A 14,059-nucleotide genomic window follows, 5' to 3' on the forward strand; every position below is an offset into this window, starting at 1 on the left:
TTAGTCCAGTGCTCTGCACATAGTAAGCGCTCAATAAGTACGATTGATTGATTGATTGATTGATGAGTCCAGTGAAAGGGCCGTGGCTCACTCCAGTCCCCTCCACCCGCAGGGCCAGGCGCTGGCGAATAACCTGGGAGCCGTCGCCTACCTGGAGTGCTCGGCCCGGCTCCGGGACAACGTCGAGACCATCTTCCAGCGGGCCGCGGCCGCCACGCTCAGAAGCCCCCCGAAAAACGTCTGGAGGAGCGTGAAGAAGAAGTGCACGAGCTGCGTACTGGGCTGACACGCGGACCGTCCTCCTCCGGCGTGCAAATACGCAAAAACGCACGCCCACCGGACTGGGCCTCCCGTCCCGCGGCCCGGACGTCGGCCCCTTCCCCGACTTTTAATAATAATAATAATAACGGTGGCATTTATTAAGCGCTTACTATGTGCAAAGCGCCGGGCACTGTTCCATCCCTCCTCCCTGGACCGCGCTCCTTCCCCGCCGTGTCCGTGGCCCCGGCAGGCCCGGGCTGGGACACCCCCGCATCTCGGACCTGCTGGGGCTGGGGGCCCCACTCCCCCAGGCCCAAATCTGCAATAAAAAGCGATTTTCGGTAACCCCGGGAAGCTGGAGTTCCTGCTTAACAAGTGACCTTTACAAGTATCAATCAATCAGTTGTATTTATTGAGCGCTGACCGTGTGCAGAGCACTGGACGAAGCGCTTGGGAAGTCCAAGTTGGCAACACCTAGAGACGGTCCCTACCCAACAGTGGGCTCACAGTCTAGATTCATTCATTCATTCAATCGTATTTATTGAGCGCTTACCGTGTGCAGAGCACTGGACTAAGCGCTTGGGAAGTCCAAGTTGGCAACATCTAGAGACGGTCCCTACCCAACAGTGGGCTCACGGTCTAGATTCATTCATTCATTCAATCGTATTTATTGAGCGCTTACCATGTGCAGAAAACTGTACTAAGCGCTTGGGAAGTCCAAGTTGGCAACATATAGAGACGGTCCCTACCCAACAGTGGGCTCACAGTCTAGATTCATTCGTTCAATCGTATTTATTGAGCGCTGACCGTGTGCAGAGCACTGGACTAAGCGCTTGGGAAGTCCAAGTTGGCAACATCTCGAGATGGTCCCTACCCAACAGTGGGCTCACAGTCTAGATTCATTCATTCATTCAATCGTATTTATTGAGCGCTTACCATGTGCAGAAAACTGTACTAAGCGCTTGGGAAGTCCAAGTTGGCAACATCTAGAGACAGTCCCTACCCAACGGTGGGCTCACAGTCTAAAAGGGGGAGACAGAGAACAAAACCAAACGTATTAACAAAATAAAATCAATAGAATAGATATGTACAAGTAAAATAAATAAATAAATAAATAAATACAAACATATATACTTGTACCTATCCTATTTATTTTATTTTGTTAGTATATTTGGTTTTGTTCTCTGTCTCCCCCTTTTAGACTGTGAGCCCACTGTTGGGTAGGGATCGTCTCTGTATGTTGCCAACTTGTACTTCCCAAGCACATAGTACAGTGCTCTGCCCACAGTAAGCGCTCAATAAATACGATTGATGATGATGATATACAGATGTTAATCAATCAATCGTATTTGTTGCCAACTTGTACTTCCCAAGCGCTTAGTCCAGTGCTCTGCACACAGTAAGCGCTCAATAAATACAATTGATTGATTGAGCGCTTACTGTGTGCAGAGCACTGGACTAAGCGCCTGGGAAGTACAAGAGTTCCAGCTTAACATAACAAGTTATGTTGCCAACTTGTACTTCCCAAGCGCTTAGTCCAGTGCTCTGCACACAGTAAGCGCTCAATAAATACGATTGATTGATTGGAGAGCTTGGGCCTGACTGGAGCTGCTGGGGGAGAACGCAGTAGGCGCCACGGTCCGCAGGGAACCGGGCGTCCCCTCACGCTGCAGTCAGCGGAAAGAGCCCGGGCTTTGGAGTCAGAGGTCATGGGTTCAAATCCCCGCTCCGCAAGGTGTCAGCTGTGTGACTTTGGGCAAGTCACTTCTCTGTGCCTCAGTGACCTCATCTGCAAAATGGGGAGGAAGACTGTGAGCCCCCCCGTGGGACAACCTGATCACCTTGTAACCTCCCCAGCGCTTAGAACAGTGCTTCGCACTTAGTAAGTGCTTAATCAATGCCATCATTATTATTATTATAATAAATGGAACCCAGGGAAGGACCGACACGGGCACAGGGTCACACAGCGATGGGAGAGAATCAATCAATCAATCAATCGTATTTATTGAGCGCTTACTATGTGCAGAGCACTGTACTAAGCGCTTGGGAAGTACAAATTGGCAACATATAGAGACAGTCCCTACCCAACAGCGGGCTCACAGTCTAAAAGCGGGAGAGAAGAGTCGGCGAGGTTACAACCCTGAGCCCCATGCGGGACAGGAACTTTGTCCCCCCTGATTAAGCGGTCAATAAATATGATTGAATGAATGATTACCTTCAATCAATCAATCAGTCGTATTTATTGAGCGCTTACTGTGTGCAGAGCACTGGACTAAGCGCTTGGGAAGTCCAAGTTGGCAACATATTACCTTGTTTCTACCCCATCTCTTAGAACAGTGCTGGACACATAGTAAGCACTGTTAGACTGTGAGCCCGCTGTTGGGTAGGGACCGTCTCTAGATGTTGCCAACTTGGACTTCCCAAGCGCTTAGTACAGTGCTCTGCACACAGTAAGCGCTCAATAAATGCGATTGATTGATTGATAAGCGCCAACAAACGCCGTCGTTATTTTTAACTCGGGAACCTGCCCTCCCAGTCCCACGCTTTCCCTCTTGGTCAGTTATTCGGTCATATTTATTATCATTATTATCATTGTGATAATAATAATAACCATGGTATTTATTAAGCACTTACTATGTGCAAAGCACTGTTCTAAGCGCTGGGGGGATACAAGGTGATCAGGTTGTCCCTCGTGGGGCTCACAGTCCCCATTTTCCAGATGAGGTAACTGAGGCACGGAGAAGTGAAGTGACTTGCCCAAAGTCACCCAGCTGACAAGTGGCAGAGCCGGGATTAGAACTCATAATAATAATAATAATGGCATTTATTAGGCGCTTACTATGTGCAAAACACTGTTCTAATAATAATGGCATTTATTAAGCGCTTACTATGTGCAAAGCACTGTTCTAAGCACTGGGGAGGTTACAAGGTGATCAGGTTGTCCCATGTGGGGCTCACAGTTTTCATCCCCATTTCACAGATGAGGTAACTGAGGCACAGAGAAGTGAAGTGACTTGCCCAAAGTCACACAGCTGACAAGTGGCGGAGACGGGACTCGAACCCATGACCTCTGACTCCAAAGCCCGGGCTGTTTCCACTGAGCTACGCTTTTTCTCTAATTATGTTCTAATGCCACTCCACCCTGTCTGCTAATTAATATTATCTAATAATGATATTATTGTTATTATGGCATTTGTTAAATGGTTACTATGTGTCAAGCACTGTTCTAAGCGCTGGGGCAGCTACAAGATAATCAGGCTGGGCATAGTTCCTTGGGGCTTACAGTCTAAGTCGGAGGAAGAACAGGTATCGAATTCCCATTTTACAGTTGAGGAAGCCGAGGCCCAGAAAAGTGACTTGCCCAAGTTCACACAGCAAGCAACTGGAAGAGGCAGGATTCGAATCCAGGTCCTCTGACTCAAATCCGTGCTCTTTCCCTGGTGGGGGTGTTGCTTTTCTGGTGGATTGTGTTCTCCCAAGCTCCTAGGAGAGTGCTCTGCACATAGTAACTGCTCAGGAAAAATCATGGATCCATTCATTCATTCATTCATTCCATCGTATTTATTGAGCGCCTACGGGGTGCAGAGCACTGTACTAAGCGCTTGGGAAGGACAAATTGGCAACGTATAGAGACGGTCCCTACCCAACAGTGGGCTCACAGTCTAGAAGATCGATTATCGATTAGAGAAGCAGCATGGCATTGGGGAACGAGCACTGTCCTAAGAGTCAGAAGGCCATGGGCTCCAATCCCCCCTCTGCCCCTTGTCTGCTGTGTGACCCTGGGTTAGTCCCTTCACCTCTCTGTGCCTCAGTTACCTCATCTGTAAAATGGGAATTGAGACCGTGAGCCCCACACGGGGCTGTGCCCAACTCGATTTTGCTCATATCCACCCCAGCGCTTAGTACAGTGAGTGCTTACTATATGCAGAGCACTATTACTACTACTACTACTAATAATAATAATGATGGCATTTATGAAGCGCTTACTATGTGCAAAGCACTGTTCTAAACGCTGGGGAGGTTGCGAGGTGATCAGGTCGTCCCATGGGGGGGTCACAGTCTTAATCCTGGAGAAGCAGCGTGGCTCAGTGGAAAGAGCCCGGGCTTTGGAGTCGGAGGTCATGGGTTCAAATCCCGGCTCCGCCACTTAATAATAATAATGATGGCATTTGTTAAGCACTTACTATGTGCAAAGCACTGTTCTAAGGGCTGGGAGGGGGATACAAGGTGATCAGGTTATCCTGCTTGGGGCTCACAGTCATCATCCCCATTTTTTACAGATGAGGTAACCGAGGCTCCGAGAAGTTAAGCCCAAGGTCACACAGCAGACGTGGTGGAGCCGGGATTCGAACCCTTGACCTCTGACTCCAAAGCCCGGGCTCCTTCCACCGAGCCACGCTGCTTCTGTAATCACAAAGTCACACATCAGCTGTGTGACTTTGGGCAAGTCACTTCACTTCTCTGGGCCTCAGTTCCCTCATCTGGAAAACGGGGATGAAGACTGTGAGCCCCCCGTGGGACAACCTGATCACCTTGTTAACCTCCCCAGCGCTTAGAACAGTGCTTTGCACATAGTAAGCGCTTAATAAATGCAATCATTATTGTTAATCCCCACTTTACAGGTAAGGTACTGAGGCACAGAGAAGTGAAGTGACTTGCCCAGAGTCACGCGGCTGACAATTGGCAGAGCAGGGATTCGAACCCATGACCTCTGACTCCAAAGCCCGGGCTCTTTCCACTGAGCCATGCTGCTAAGCACTTGGGAGAGTATAATACAGTAGAACAGACACATTCCCTGCCCACAATGAGCTTACAGTCTAGAGGGGGTAACAGACATAATAATAATAATAATAATGGCATTTATTAAGCGCTTACTATGTGCAAAGCACTGTTCTAAGCGCTGTGGGGGATACCAGGTGATCAGGTTGTCCCACGCGGGGCTCACAATCCTAATCCCCATTTTACAGATGAGGTAACTGAGGCCCAGAGAAGTGAAATGACTTGCCCAAAGTCACCCAGCTGCCAATTGGCGGAGCCGGGATTCGAACCCGTGACCCCTGACTCCAAAGCCCGGGCTCTCTCCACTGAGCCACACTGCTAAGTACTTGGGAGAGTATAATACAGTAGAACAGACGCATTGCCTGCCCACAGTGAGCTTACAGTCTAGAGGGGGTGGCAGACATAATAATAATAAGCGCTTAGTACAGTGCTCTGCACACAGTAAGCGCTCAATAAATACGATTGATGATGATAATAATAATAATGATGATATTTGTTAATCAATCAATCGTATTTATTGAGCGTTTACTGTGTGCAGAGCACTAAGCGCTTGGGAAGTACAAGTTGGCAACATCTAGAGACAGTCCCTACCCAACAGTGGGCTCACAGTCTAGAAGACTGTTAAGCGCTTACTATGTGCCAAGCACTGTTCTAAGCGCTGTGGGGGATACAAGGTGATCAGGTTGTCCCACGTGGGGCTCACAATCTTAATCCCCATTTGACAGATGAGGTAACTGAGGCCGTGAGAAGTGAAGTGACTTGCCCAAAGTCACCCAGCTGACAATTGGTGGAGCTGGGATTCGAACCCATGACCTCTGACTCCAAAGCCCAGGCTCTTTCCACTGAGCCACACTGCTAAGTACTTGGGAGAGTATAATACAGTAGAACAGACGCATTGCCTGCCCACAATGAGCTTACAGTCTAGAGGGGGTGACAGACATAATAATAATAAGCGCTTAGTACAGTGCTTTGCACATAGTAAGCGCTTAATAAATGCTATCATTATTATTAATCCCCACTTTACAGGTAAGGTACTGAGGCACAGAGAAGTGAAGTGACTTGCCCAAAGTCACCCAGCTGCCAATTGGCAGAGTCAGGATTCGAACCCATGACCCCTGACTCCAAAGCCCCGGCTCTTTCCACTGATCCACACTGCTAAGTACTTGGGAGAGTATAATACAGTAGAACAGACGCATTCCCTGCCCACAATGAGCTTACAGTCTAGAGGGGGTGACAGACATAATAATAATAAGCGCTTAGTACAGTGCTCTGCACACAGTAAGCGCTCAATAAATACGATTGATGATGATAATAATGATGATATTTGTTAATCAATCAATCATACTTATTGAGTGCTTACTGTGTGCAGAGCACTGTACTAAGTGCTTGGGAAGTACAAGTTGGCAACATATAGAGACAGTCCCTACCCAACAGTGGGCTCACAGTCTAGAAGACTGTTAAGCGCTTACTATGTGCCAAGCACTGTTCTAAGCGCTGTGGGGGATACAAGGTGATCAGGTTGTCCCACGTGGGGCTCACAATCTTAATCCCCATTTGACAGATGAGGTAACTGAGGCCGTGAGAAGTGAAATGACTTGCCCAAAGTCACCCAGCTGACAATTGGCGGAGCCGGGATTCGAACCCGTGACCCCTGACTCCAAAGCCCGGGCTCTTTCCACTGAGCCACGCTGCTGAGCACTTGGGAATAGGATAGTATATAGTATATTACACAATAGTATAGTACAGTATAGAGAAGCAGTGTGGTTCAGTGGCAAGAGCCCGGGCTTTCGAGTCAGACGTCAGGGGTTCGAATCCCGCTCCACCGCTTAATAAAAATGATGGCATTTATTAAGCGCTTACTATGTGCAAAGCACTGTTCTAAGCGCTGGGGAGGTTACAAGGTGATGAGGTTGTCCCACGTGGGGCTCACAGTCTTAATCCCCATTTTACAGATGAGGGAACTGAGGCCGTGAGAAGTGAAGTGACTTGCCCAATGTCACCCAGCTGCCAATTGGTGGAGCCGGGATTCGAACCCGTGACCTCTGACTCCAAAGCCCGGGCTCTTTTCCACTGAGCCACGCTGCTTCTCTCAGCCACCGCTTGTCACCTGTGTGACCTTGGGCAAGTCACTTCACTTCTCTGGGCCTCAGTTACCTCCTCTGTAAAATGGGGATTAAGACCGTGAGCCCCACGTGGGACAGCCTGATCACCTTGTAAATTCCCCAGCGCTTAGTACAGTGCTTTGCACATAGTAAGCACTTAATAAATGCCATTATTATTATTATTATTGGGAGAGTGTCCCAAGCGCTTAGTCCAGTGCTCTGCACACCGTAAGCGCTCAATAAATACGATTGAATGAATGAATGAAAGAAGTGACTTGCCCAAACATCTTTAGATGTTGCCAACTTGGACTTTCCAAGTGCTCAATACAGTGCTCAGCACACAGTAAGAGCTCAATAAATACGATTGAATGAATGAATGAAAGAAGTGACTTGCCCAAACATCTCTAGATATTGCCAACTTGGACTTCCCAAGCGCTTAATGCAGTGCTCTGCACACAGTAAGCGCTCAATAAATACGATTGAATGAATGAATGAAAGAAGTGACTTGCCCAAACATCTCTAGATATTGCCAACTTGGACTTCCCAAGCGCTTAATACAGTGCTCTGCACACAGTAAGCGCTCAATAAATACGATTGAATGAATGAATGAAAGAAGTGACTTGCCCAAACATCTCTAGATGTTGCTGACTTGGACTTCCCAAGCGCTTAATGCAGTGCTCTGCACGCAGTAAGTGCTCAATAAATACGACTGAATGAATGAATGAAAGAAGTGACTTGCCCAAACATCTCTAGATGTTGCCAACTTGGACTTCCCAAGCGCTTAATGCAGTGCTCTGCACGCAGTAAGCGCTCAATAAATACGATTAAAGGAATGAATATATGTATATATGTTTGTACATATTTACTACTCAATTTATTTATTTTACTTGTACATATTTATTCTCTTTAGTTTATTTTGTTAATATGTTTTGTTTTGTCGTCTGTCTCCCCCTGTGAGCCCGCTGTCGGTTAGGGACCGTCTCTCGATGTTGCCGACCTGTACTTCCCAAGCGCTTAGTCCAGTGCTCTGCACACAGTAAGCGCTCAATAAATACGATTGAATGAATATATGTATATATGTTTGTACATATTTACTACTCAATTTATTTATTTTACTTGTACATATTTATTCTCTTTAGTTTATTTTGTTAATATGTTTTGTTTTGTCGTCTGTCTCCCCTTGTGAGCCCGCTGTAGGGTAGGACTGTCTCTAGATGTTGCCAACTTGGACTTCCCAAGCGCTTAGTCCAGTGCTCTGCACACAGTAAGCGCTCAATAAATACGATTGACTGAATATATGTATATATGTTTGTACCTATTTACTACTCAATTTATTTATTTTACTTGTACATATTTATTCTCTTTAGTTTATTTTGTTAATATGTTTTGTTTTGTCGTCTGTCTCCCCCTGTGAGCCCGCTGTCGGTTAGGGACCGTCTCTCGATGTTGCCAACTTGGACATCCCAAGCGCTTAGTCCAGTGCTCTGCACACAGTAAGCGCTCAATAAATACGATTGAATGAATATATGTATATATGTTTGTACATATTTACTACTCAATTTATTTATTTTACTTGTACATGTTTATTCTATTTAGTTGATTTTGTTAATATGTTTTGTTTTGTCGTCTGTCTCCCCTTGTGAGCCCGCTGTAGGGTAGGACTGTCTCTAGATGTTGCCAACTTGGACTTCCCAAGCGCTTAGTCCAGTGCTCTGCACACAGTGAGCGCTCAATAAATACGATTGAATGAATGGATTCCGTCCACGTGCCATCCTCCCGCTCCACCCCGGGCTGCAGGAGGGGACAGATGGCGGAGTTTCCTCTTCTGGGAGAAGGATTTGGAGCGGGACGGGGAGAGGGAAGAGGCGGGAAGGGAGTGGATGCCCTTTATTCCGGATGCCAGGGCCCGGGAGTGACCGCCACGGCATTGCCCTGGGCGCGAACCCCTGATAATAATAATAATAATAATAATAATAATAATAGCATTTATTAAGCGCTTACTATGTGCAGAGCACTGTTCTAAGCGCTGGGGGGGATACAAGGTGATCCAGTTGTCCCACGTGGGGCTCACAGTCTTCATCCCCATTTTACAGATGAGGTCACCGAGGCCCAGAGAAGTGAAGTGACTTGCCCCAGGTCACACAGCAGACATGTGGCAGAGTCGGGATATCATCATCATCAATTGTATTTATTGAGCGCTTACTATGTGCAGAGCACTGTTCTAAGCGCTGGGGGGGATACAAGGTGATCAAGTTGTCCCACGTGGGGCTCACAGTCTTCATCCCCATTTTACAGATGAGGTCACCGAGGCCCAGAGAAGTGAAGTGACTTGCCCAAGGTCACACAGCAGACATGTGGCAGAGTCGGGATATAGATGTATATATCATCGTCATCATCATCAATCGTATTTATTGAGCACTTACTGTGTGCAGAGCACTGTACTAGGCGCTTGGGAAGTCCAAGTTGGCAACATATAGAGATGGTCCCTACCCAACAGTGGCTCACAGTCTAAAAGGGGGAGACAAAACCAAACATACTAACAAAATAAAATAAATAGAATAGGTATGTACAAGTAAAATAAAAAAATAAATAAATAGAGTAATAAATATGTACAAACATATATACATATATACAGGTGCTGTGGGGAAGGGAAGGAGGTAAGATGGGGGGGATGGAGAGGGATGGAGGTATATATGTTTGTACATATTTATTACTCTATTTATTGATTTATTTTACTTGTGCATATCTATTCTATTTATTTTATTTTGTTAGTATGTTTGGTTTTGTTCTCCGTCTCCCCCTTCTAGACTGTGAGCCCACTGTTGGGTAGGGACTGCCTCTATATGTTGCCCACTTGGACTTCCCAAGCGCTTAGTGCAGTGCTCTGCACACAGTAAGCGCTCAATAAATACGATTGATCGATTGATTGATTGATGGGCGAGGCACCACGGTGGCCACTCCGACCCTCTGCGGCCGTGCCCCCTCTGGGGTTGCCCAGCAGGCTCATGCCAACTTGGACTTCCCAAGCGCTTAGTCCAGTGCTCTGCACTCAGTAAGCGCTCAATAAATACGATTGATGATGATGATTATCGCATCCTCCCAAGGATAGTCGTTGCCAGCAATGCAAGAGGAGCTCACCACAGTCCCAGAACCCTCAATCAATCAATCAATCAATCAATCAATCAATCGTATTTATTGAGCGCTTACTATGTGCAGAGCACTGTACTAAGCGCTTGGGAAGTACAAATTGGCATCACATAGAGACAGTCCCTACCCAACAGTGGGCTCACAGTCTAAAAGGGGGAGACAGAGAACAGAACCAAACATACCAACAAAATAAAATAAGTAGGATAGAAATGTACAAGTAAAATAAATAAATAAATAAATAAATAGAGTAATAAATATGTACAAACATATATGCATATATCCAGGTGCTGTGGGGAAGGGAAGGAGGTAAGATGGGGGGGATGGAGAGGGGGACGAGGGGGAGAGGAGGGAAGGGGCTGAGTGTGGGAAGGCCTCCTGGAGGAGGTGAGCTCTCAGCAGGGCCTTGAAGGGAGGAAGAGAGCGAGCTTGGCGGAGGGGCAGAGGGATTGGGGGCATTCCGGGCCCGGGGGAGGACGGGGGCCGGGGGTCGATGGCGGGACGGGCGAGAGCGAGGGACGGTGAGGAGATCAGCGGTGGAGGAGCGGAGGGTGCGGGCTCTCCTCCACGTTGGCACCACAAAACAGTCTTTCTTCCTCCCGCCCCTGTCATCTAGCCCACTGTTGGGTAGGGACCGTCTCTCTGTGTTGCCAACTTGGACTTCCCGAGCGCTTAGTACAGTGCTCTGCACACAGTAAGCACCTAATAAGAGGAGAGGCTTTTGGGCCTTGCCCATCTCCGACTTCTCGGCACCGGGGGCTTCTCCCTTGACGGTTCCCCCCACGACTGCCCTCATTTCTGGACTGTGAGCCCACTGTTGGGTAGGGGCCGTCTCTACATGCTGCCAACTTGTCCTTCCCAAGCGCTTAGTCCAGTGCTCTGCACACAGTAAGCGCTCAATAAATACGATTGAATGAATGAATAAGGTAAATTCCAGATATTCACACTTTCCCTTTTAGACTGTGAGCCCACTGTTGGGTAGGGACCGTCTCTCTATGTTGCCAACTTGGACTTCCCAAGCGCTTAGTACAGTGCTCTGCACACAGTAAGCACTCAATAAATACGATTGATTGATTGATTGATTGATTGAAACTATTTCTGCCTCTTAAGACTGTGAACTCCCTGCGGGAAGGGAAGGTGGGCCTTCCTACTTCTGTACTCCCTCAGCCCCTTAGTACAGACCTTAGCACTCGGTAGGTGCTCAGTAAATAGCCATGACTGATTGATTGATTGAGGAGCAGCTTGGTCCAGTGGAAAGAGCAGGGGCCTGGGAATCAGAGGACTAACCCCAGTTCCATGCCTCAGTTTCCTCATCTGCAAATTGGGGATTTTTTACTCTATTTATTTATTTATTTATTTTATTTGTACATATCTATTCTATTTATTTTATTTTGTTAGTATCTTTGGTTTTGTTCTCTGTCTCCCCCTTTTAGACCGTGAGCCCACTGTTGGGTAGGGACTGTCTCTAGATGTTGCCAATTTGTACTTCCCAAGCGCTTAGTACAGTGCTCTGCACATAGTAAGCGCTCAATAAATACGATTGATGATGATGATGATGATTAAATATCTGTTCTCCCTCCTATTTAAGACTATGAGACCCGTGTGGGGCCGGGGCTGTGTCTGACCTATAATAATAATAATAATAATGGCATTTGTTAAACGCTTACTATGTGCCAAGCACTGTTCTAAGCGCTGGGGAGGGGAAACAAGGTAATGAGGTTGTCCCACGGGGAGCTCACAGTCTTAATCCCCATTTTACAGATGACGGGGGGCTCACAGTCTTAATCCCCATTTTACAGATGAGGGAACTGAGGCTCAGAGAATCAATCAATCAATTGTATTTATTGAGCGCTTACTGTGTGCGGAGCACTGGACTAAGCGCTTGGGAAGTCCAAGTTGGCAACATGGACAGTCATCATCATCATCAATCGTATTTATTGAGCGCTTACTATGTGCAGAGCACTGTACTAAGCGCTTGGGAAGTACAAATTGGCAACATCTAGAGACAGTCCCTACCCAACAGCGGGCTCACAGTCTAAAAGGGGGAGACAGAGAACAAAACCAAACATACTAACAAAATAAAATAAATAGAATAGATATGTACAAGTAAAATAAATAGAGTAATAAATATGTACAAACATATATACAGGTGCAGTGGGGAAGGGAAGTTAAGTGACTTACCCAAGGTCACACAGCAGACGTGTGGCGGAGCCGGGATTCGAACCCATGATCTGATTCGAACTCATGATCTCTGACTCCGAAGCCCGGGCCCTTTCCACTGAGCCACGCTGCTTCTCCTGATTAGCCCACTGTTGGGTAGGGACTGTCTCTATATGTTGCCAATTTGTACTTCCCAAGCGCTTAGTACAGTGCTCTGCACATAGTAAGCGCTCAATAAATACGATTGATGATGATGATGATGATGATGATTAACTGGTGTCTCCAGCGCTTAGAACAGTGCTTTGCCCGTGGTAAGTGCTTAATAAATGCCATTATTATTATTACTCCAGTGCTTAAGAAGGTGTTTGATGCATAAGAAGAGCCTAATAAATACCACAGTTATTACGTCTGACTTCTCTCTCCTTCACACCCACATCTACACCCACACAGGAAGCGCTCAATAAATACGATTGAATGAACCTAATAACTACCTCTTTTCCCAGTCTTTCCCCGGAGACCCGTCCCGCCCTCGGCCCGGACCCTGACGCTTTTCTGGATTCACTTTGAGAGAAGCCGCGTGGCTCAGTGGAAAGAGCCCGGGGTTTGGGGTCAGAGGTCATGGGTTCAAATCCCGCCTCCGCCAACTGTCAGCTGTGTGACTTCGGGCAAGTCACTTCACTTCTCTGGGCCTCTGTTACCTCATCTGGAAAATGGGGATTAAGACTGGGAGCCCCATGTGGGACAACTTGATCACCTTGTAACCTCCCCAGCGCTTAGAACAGTGCTTGGCACATAGTAAGCGCTTAATAAATGCCATTATTATTATTATTATTATTATTATTATTATTATTATTACTTTTGTGGTTGCGCCTCGGTGGGCAAGGGAATGGGTCTGTTTATTGTTGTATTGTACTCTCCCGAGCGCTTAGTACGGCGCTCTGCACACAGTAAGCACTCGCAAAATACGACTGCAAGAATGAGCGTCTTTATATTTCTCTGCTTCCGGCCCTGCGTTTAATCAATCAATCAATCAATCGTATTTATTGAGCGCCTACTGTGTGCAGAGCACTGGACTAAGCGCTTGGGAAGGACAAGTTGGCAACATATAAGGGGGTTTGAGGGGGTGTCCTGTCTTCCCACTCGGACTGGCAGCCCCTGGAGGGCATTCATTCATTCAGTCGTATTTACTGAGCACTTACTGTGTGCAGAGCACTGTACTAAGCGCTTGGGAAGTACAAGCCGGCAACATGCGGAGACCCAACAACGGGCTCACAGTGTAGAAGACAGGGATGTCGTCCCTCTCCTGTGACCTCCCCCAGGGCCCAGCCCAGGGCTGTGTGACTGAGCCTGAAACTGACAAAGACCTTTTTGGGTGTGCTGATAATTAATAATAATAATAATAATAATAATAATAATAATAATTAGGGCATTTATTAAGCGCTTACTATGTGCAAAGCACTGTTCTAAGCGCCGGGGAGGTTACAAGGTGATCAGGTTGTCCCACGTGGGGCTCGCAGTCTTAACCCCCATTTTACAGATGAGGGGACTGAGGCACAGAGAAGTGAAGTGACTCGCCCAAAGTCACACAGTCTTCCGGGCCCGTTGGCCCGAGA

General features: G+C 47.1%; 1 protein-coding gene across 1 annotated transcript in view; it reads left to right on the forward strand.

The window, feature by feature from the left end:
• RHOD (ras homolog family member D) overlaps positions 1–635 on the forward strand; it is a 48,472-nt gene extending 47,837 nt beyond the window's left edge. The window contains exon 6 of the mRNA XM_038765391.1: positions 113–635. Coding sequence (XP_038621319.1) covers positions 113–286 — 174 coding nt within the window. The 3' untranslated portion in view covers positions 287–635. The remainder of the gene's footprint in view (positions 1–112) is intronic.
• The last annotated feature ends 13,424 nt before the right edge of the window (positions 636–14,059 follow it).

The sequence above is a fragment of the Tachyglossus aculeatus genome, chromosome 22 (assembly GCF_015852505.1).
Source record: "Tachyglossus aculeatus isolate mTacAcu1 chromosome 22, mTacAcu1.pri, whole genome shotgun sequence".
Lineage (NCBI taxonomy): Eukaryota > Metazoa > Chordata > Mammalia > Monotremata > Tachyglossidae > Tachyglossus > Tachyglossus aculeatus.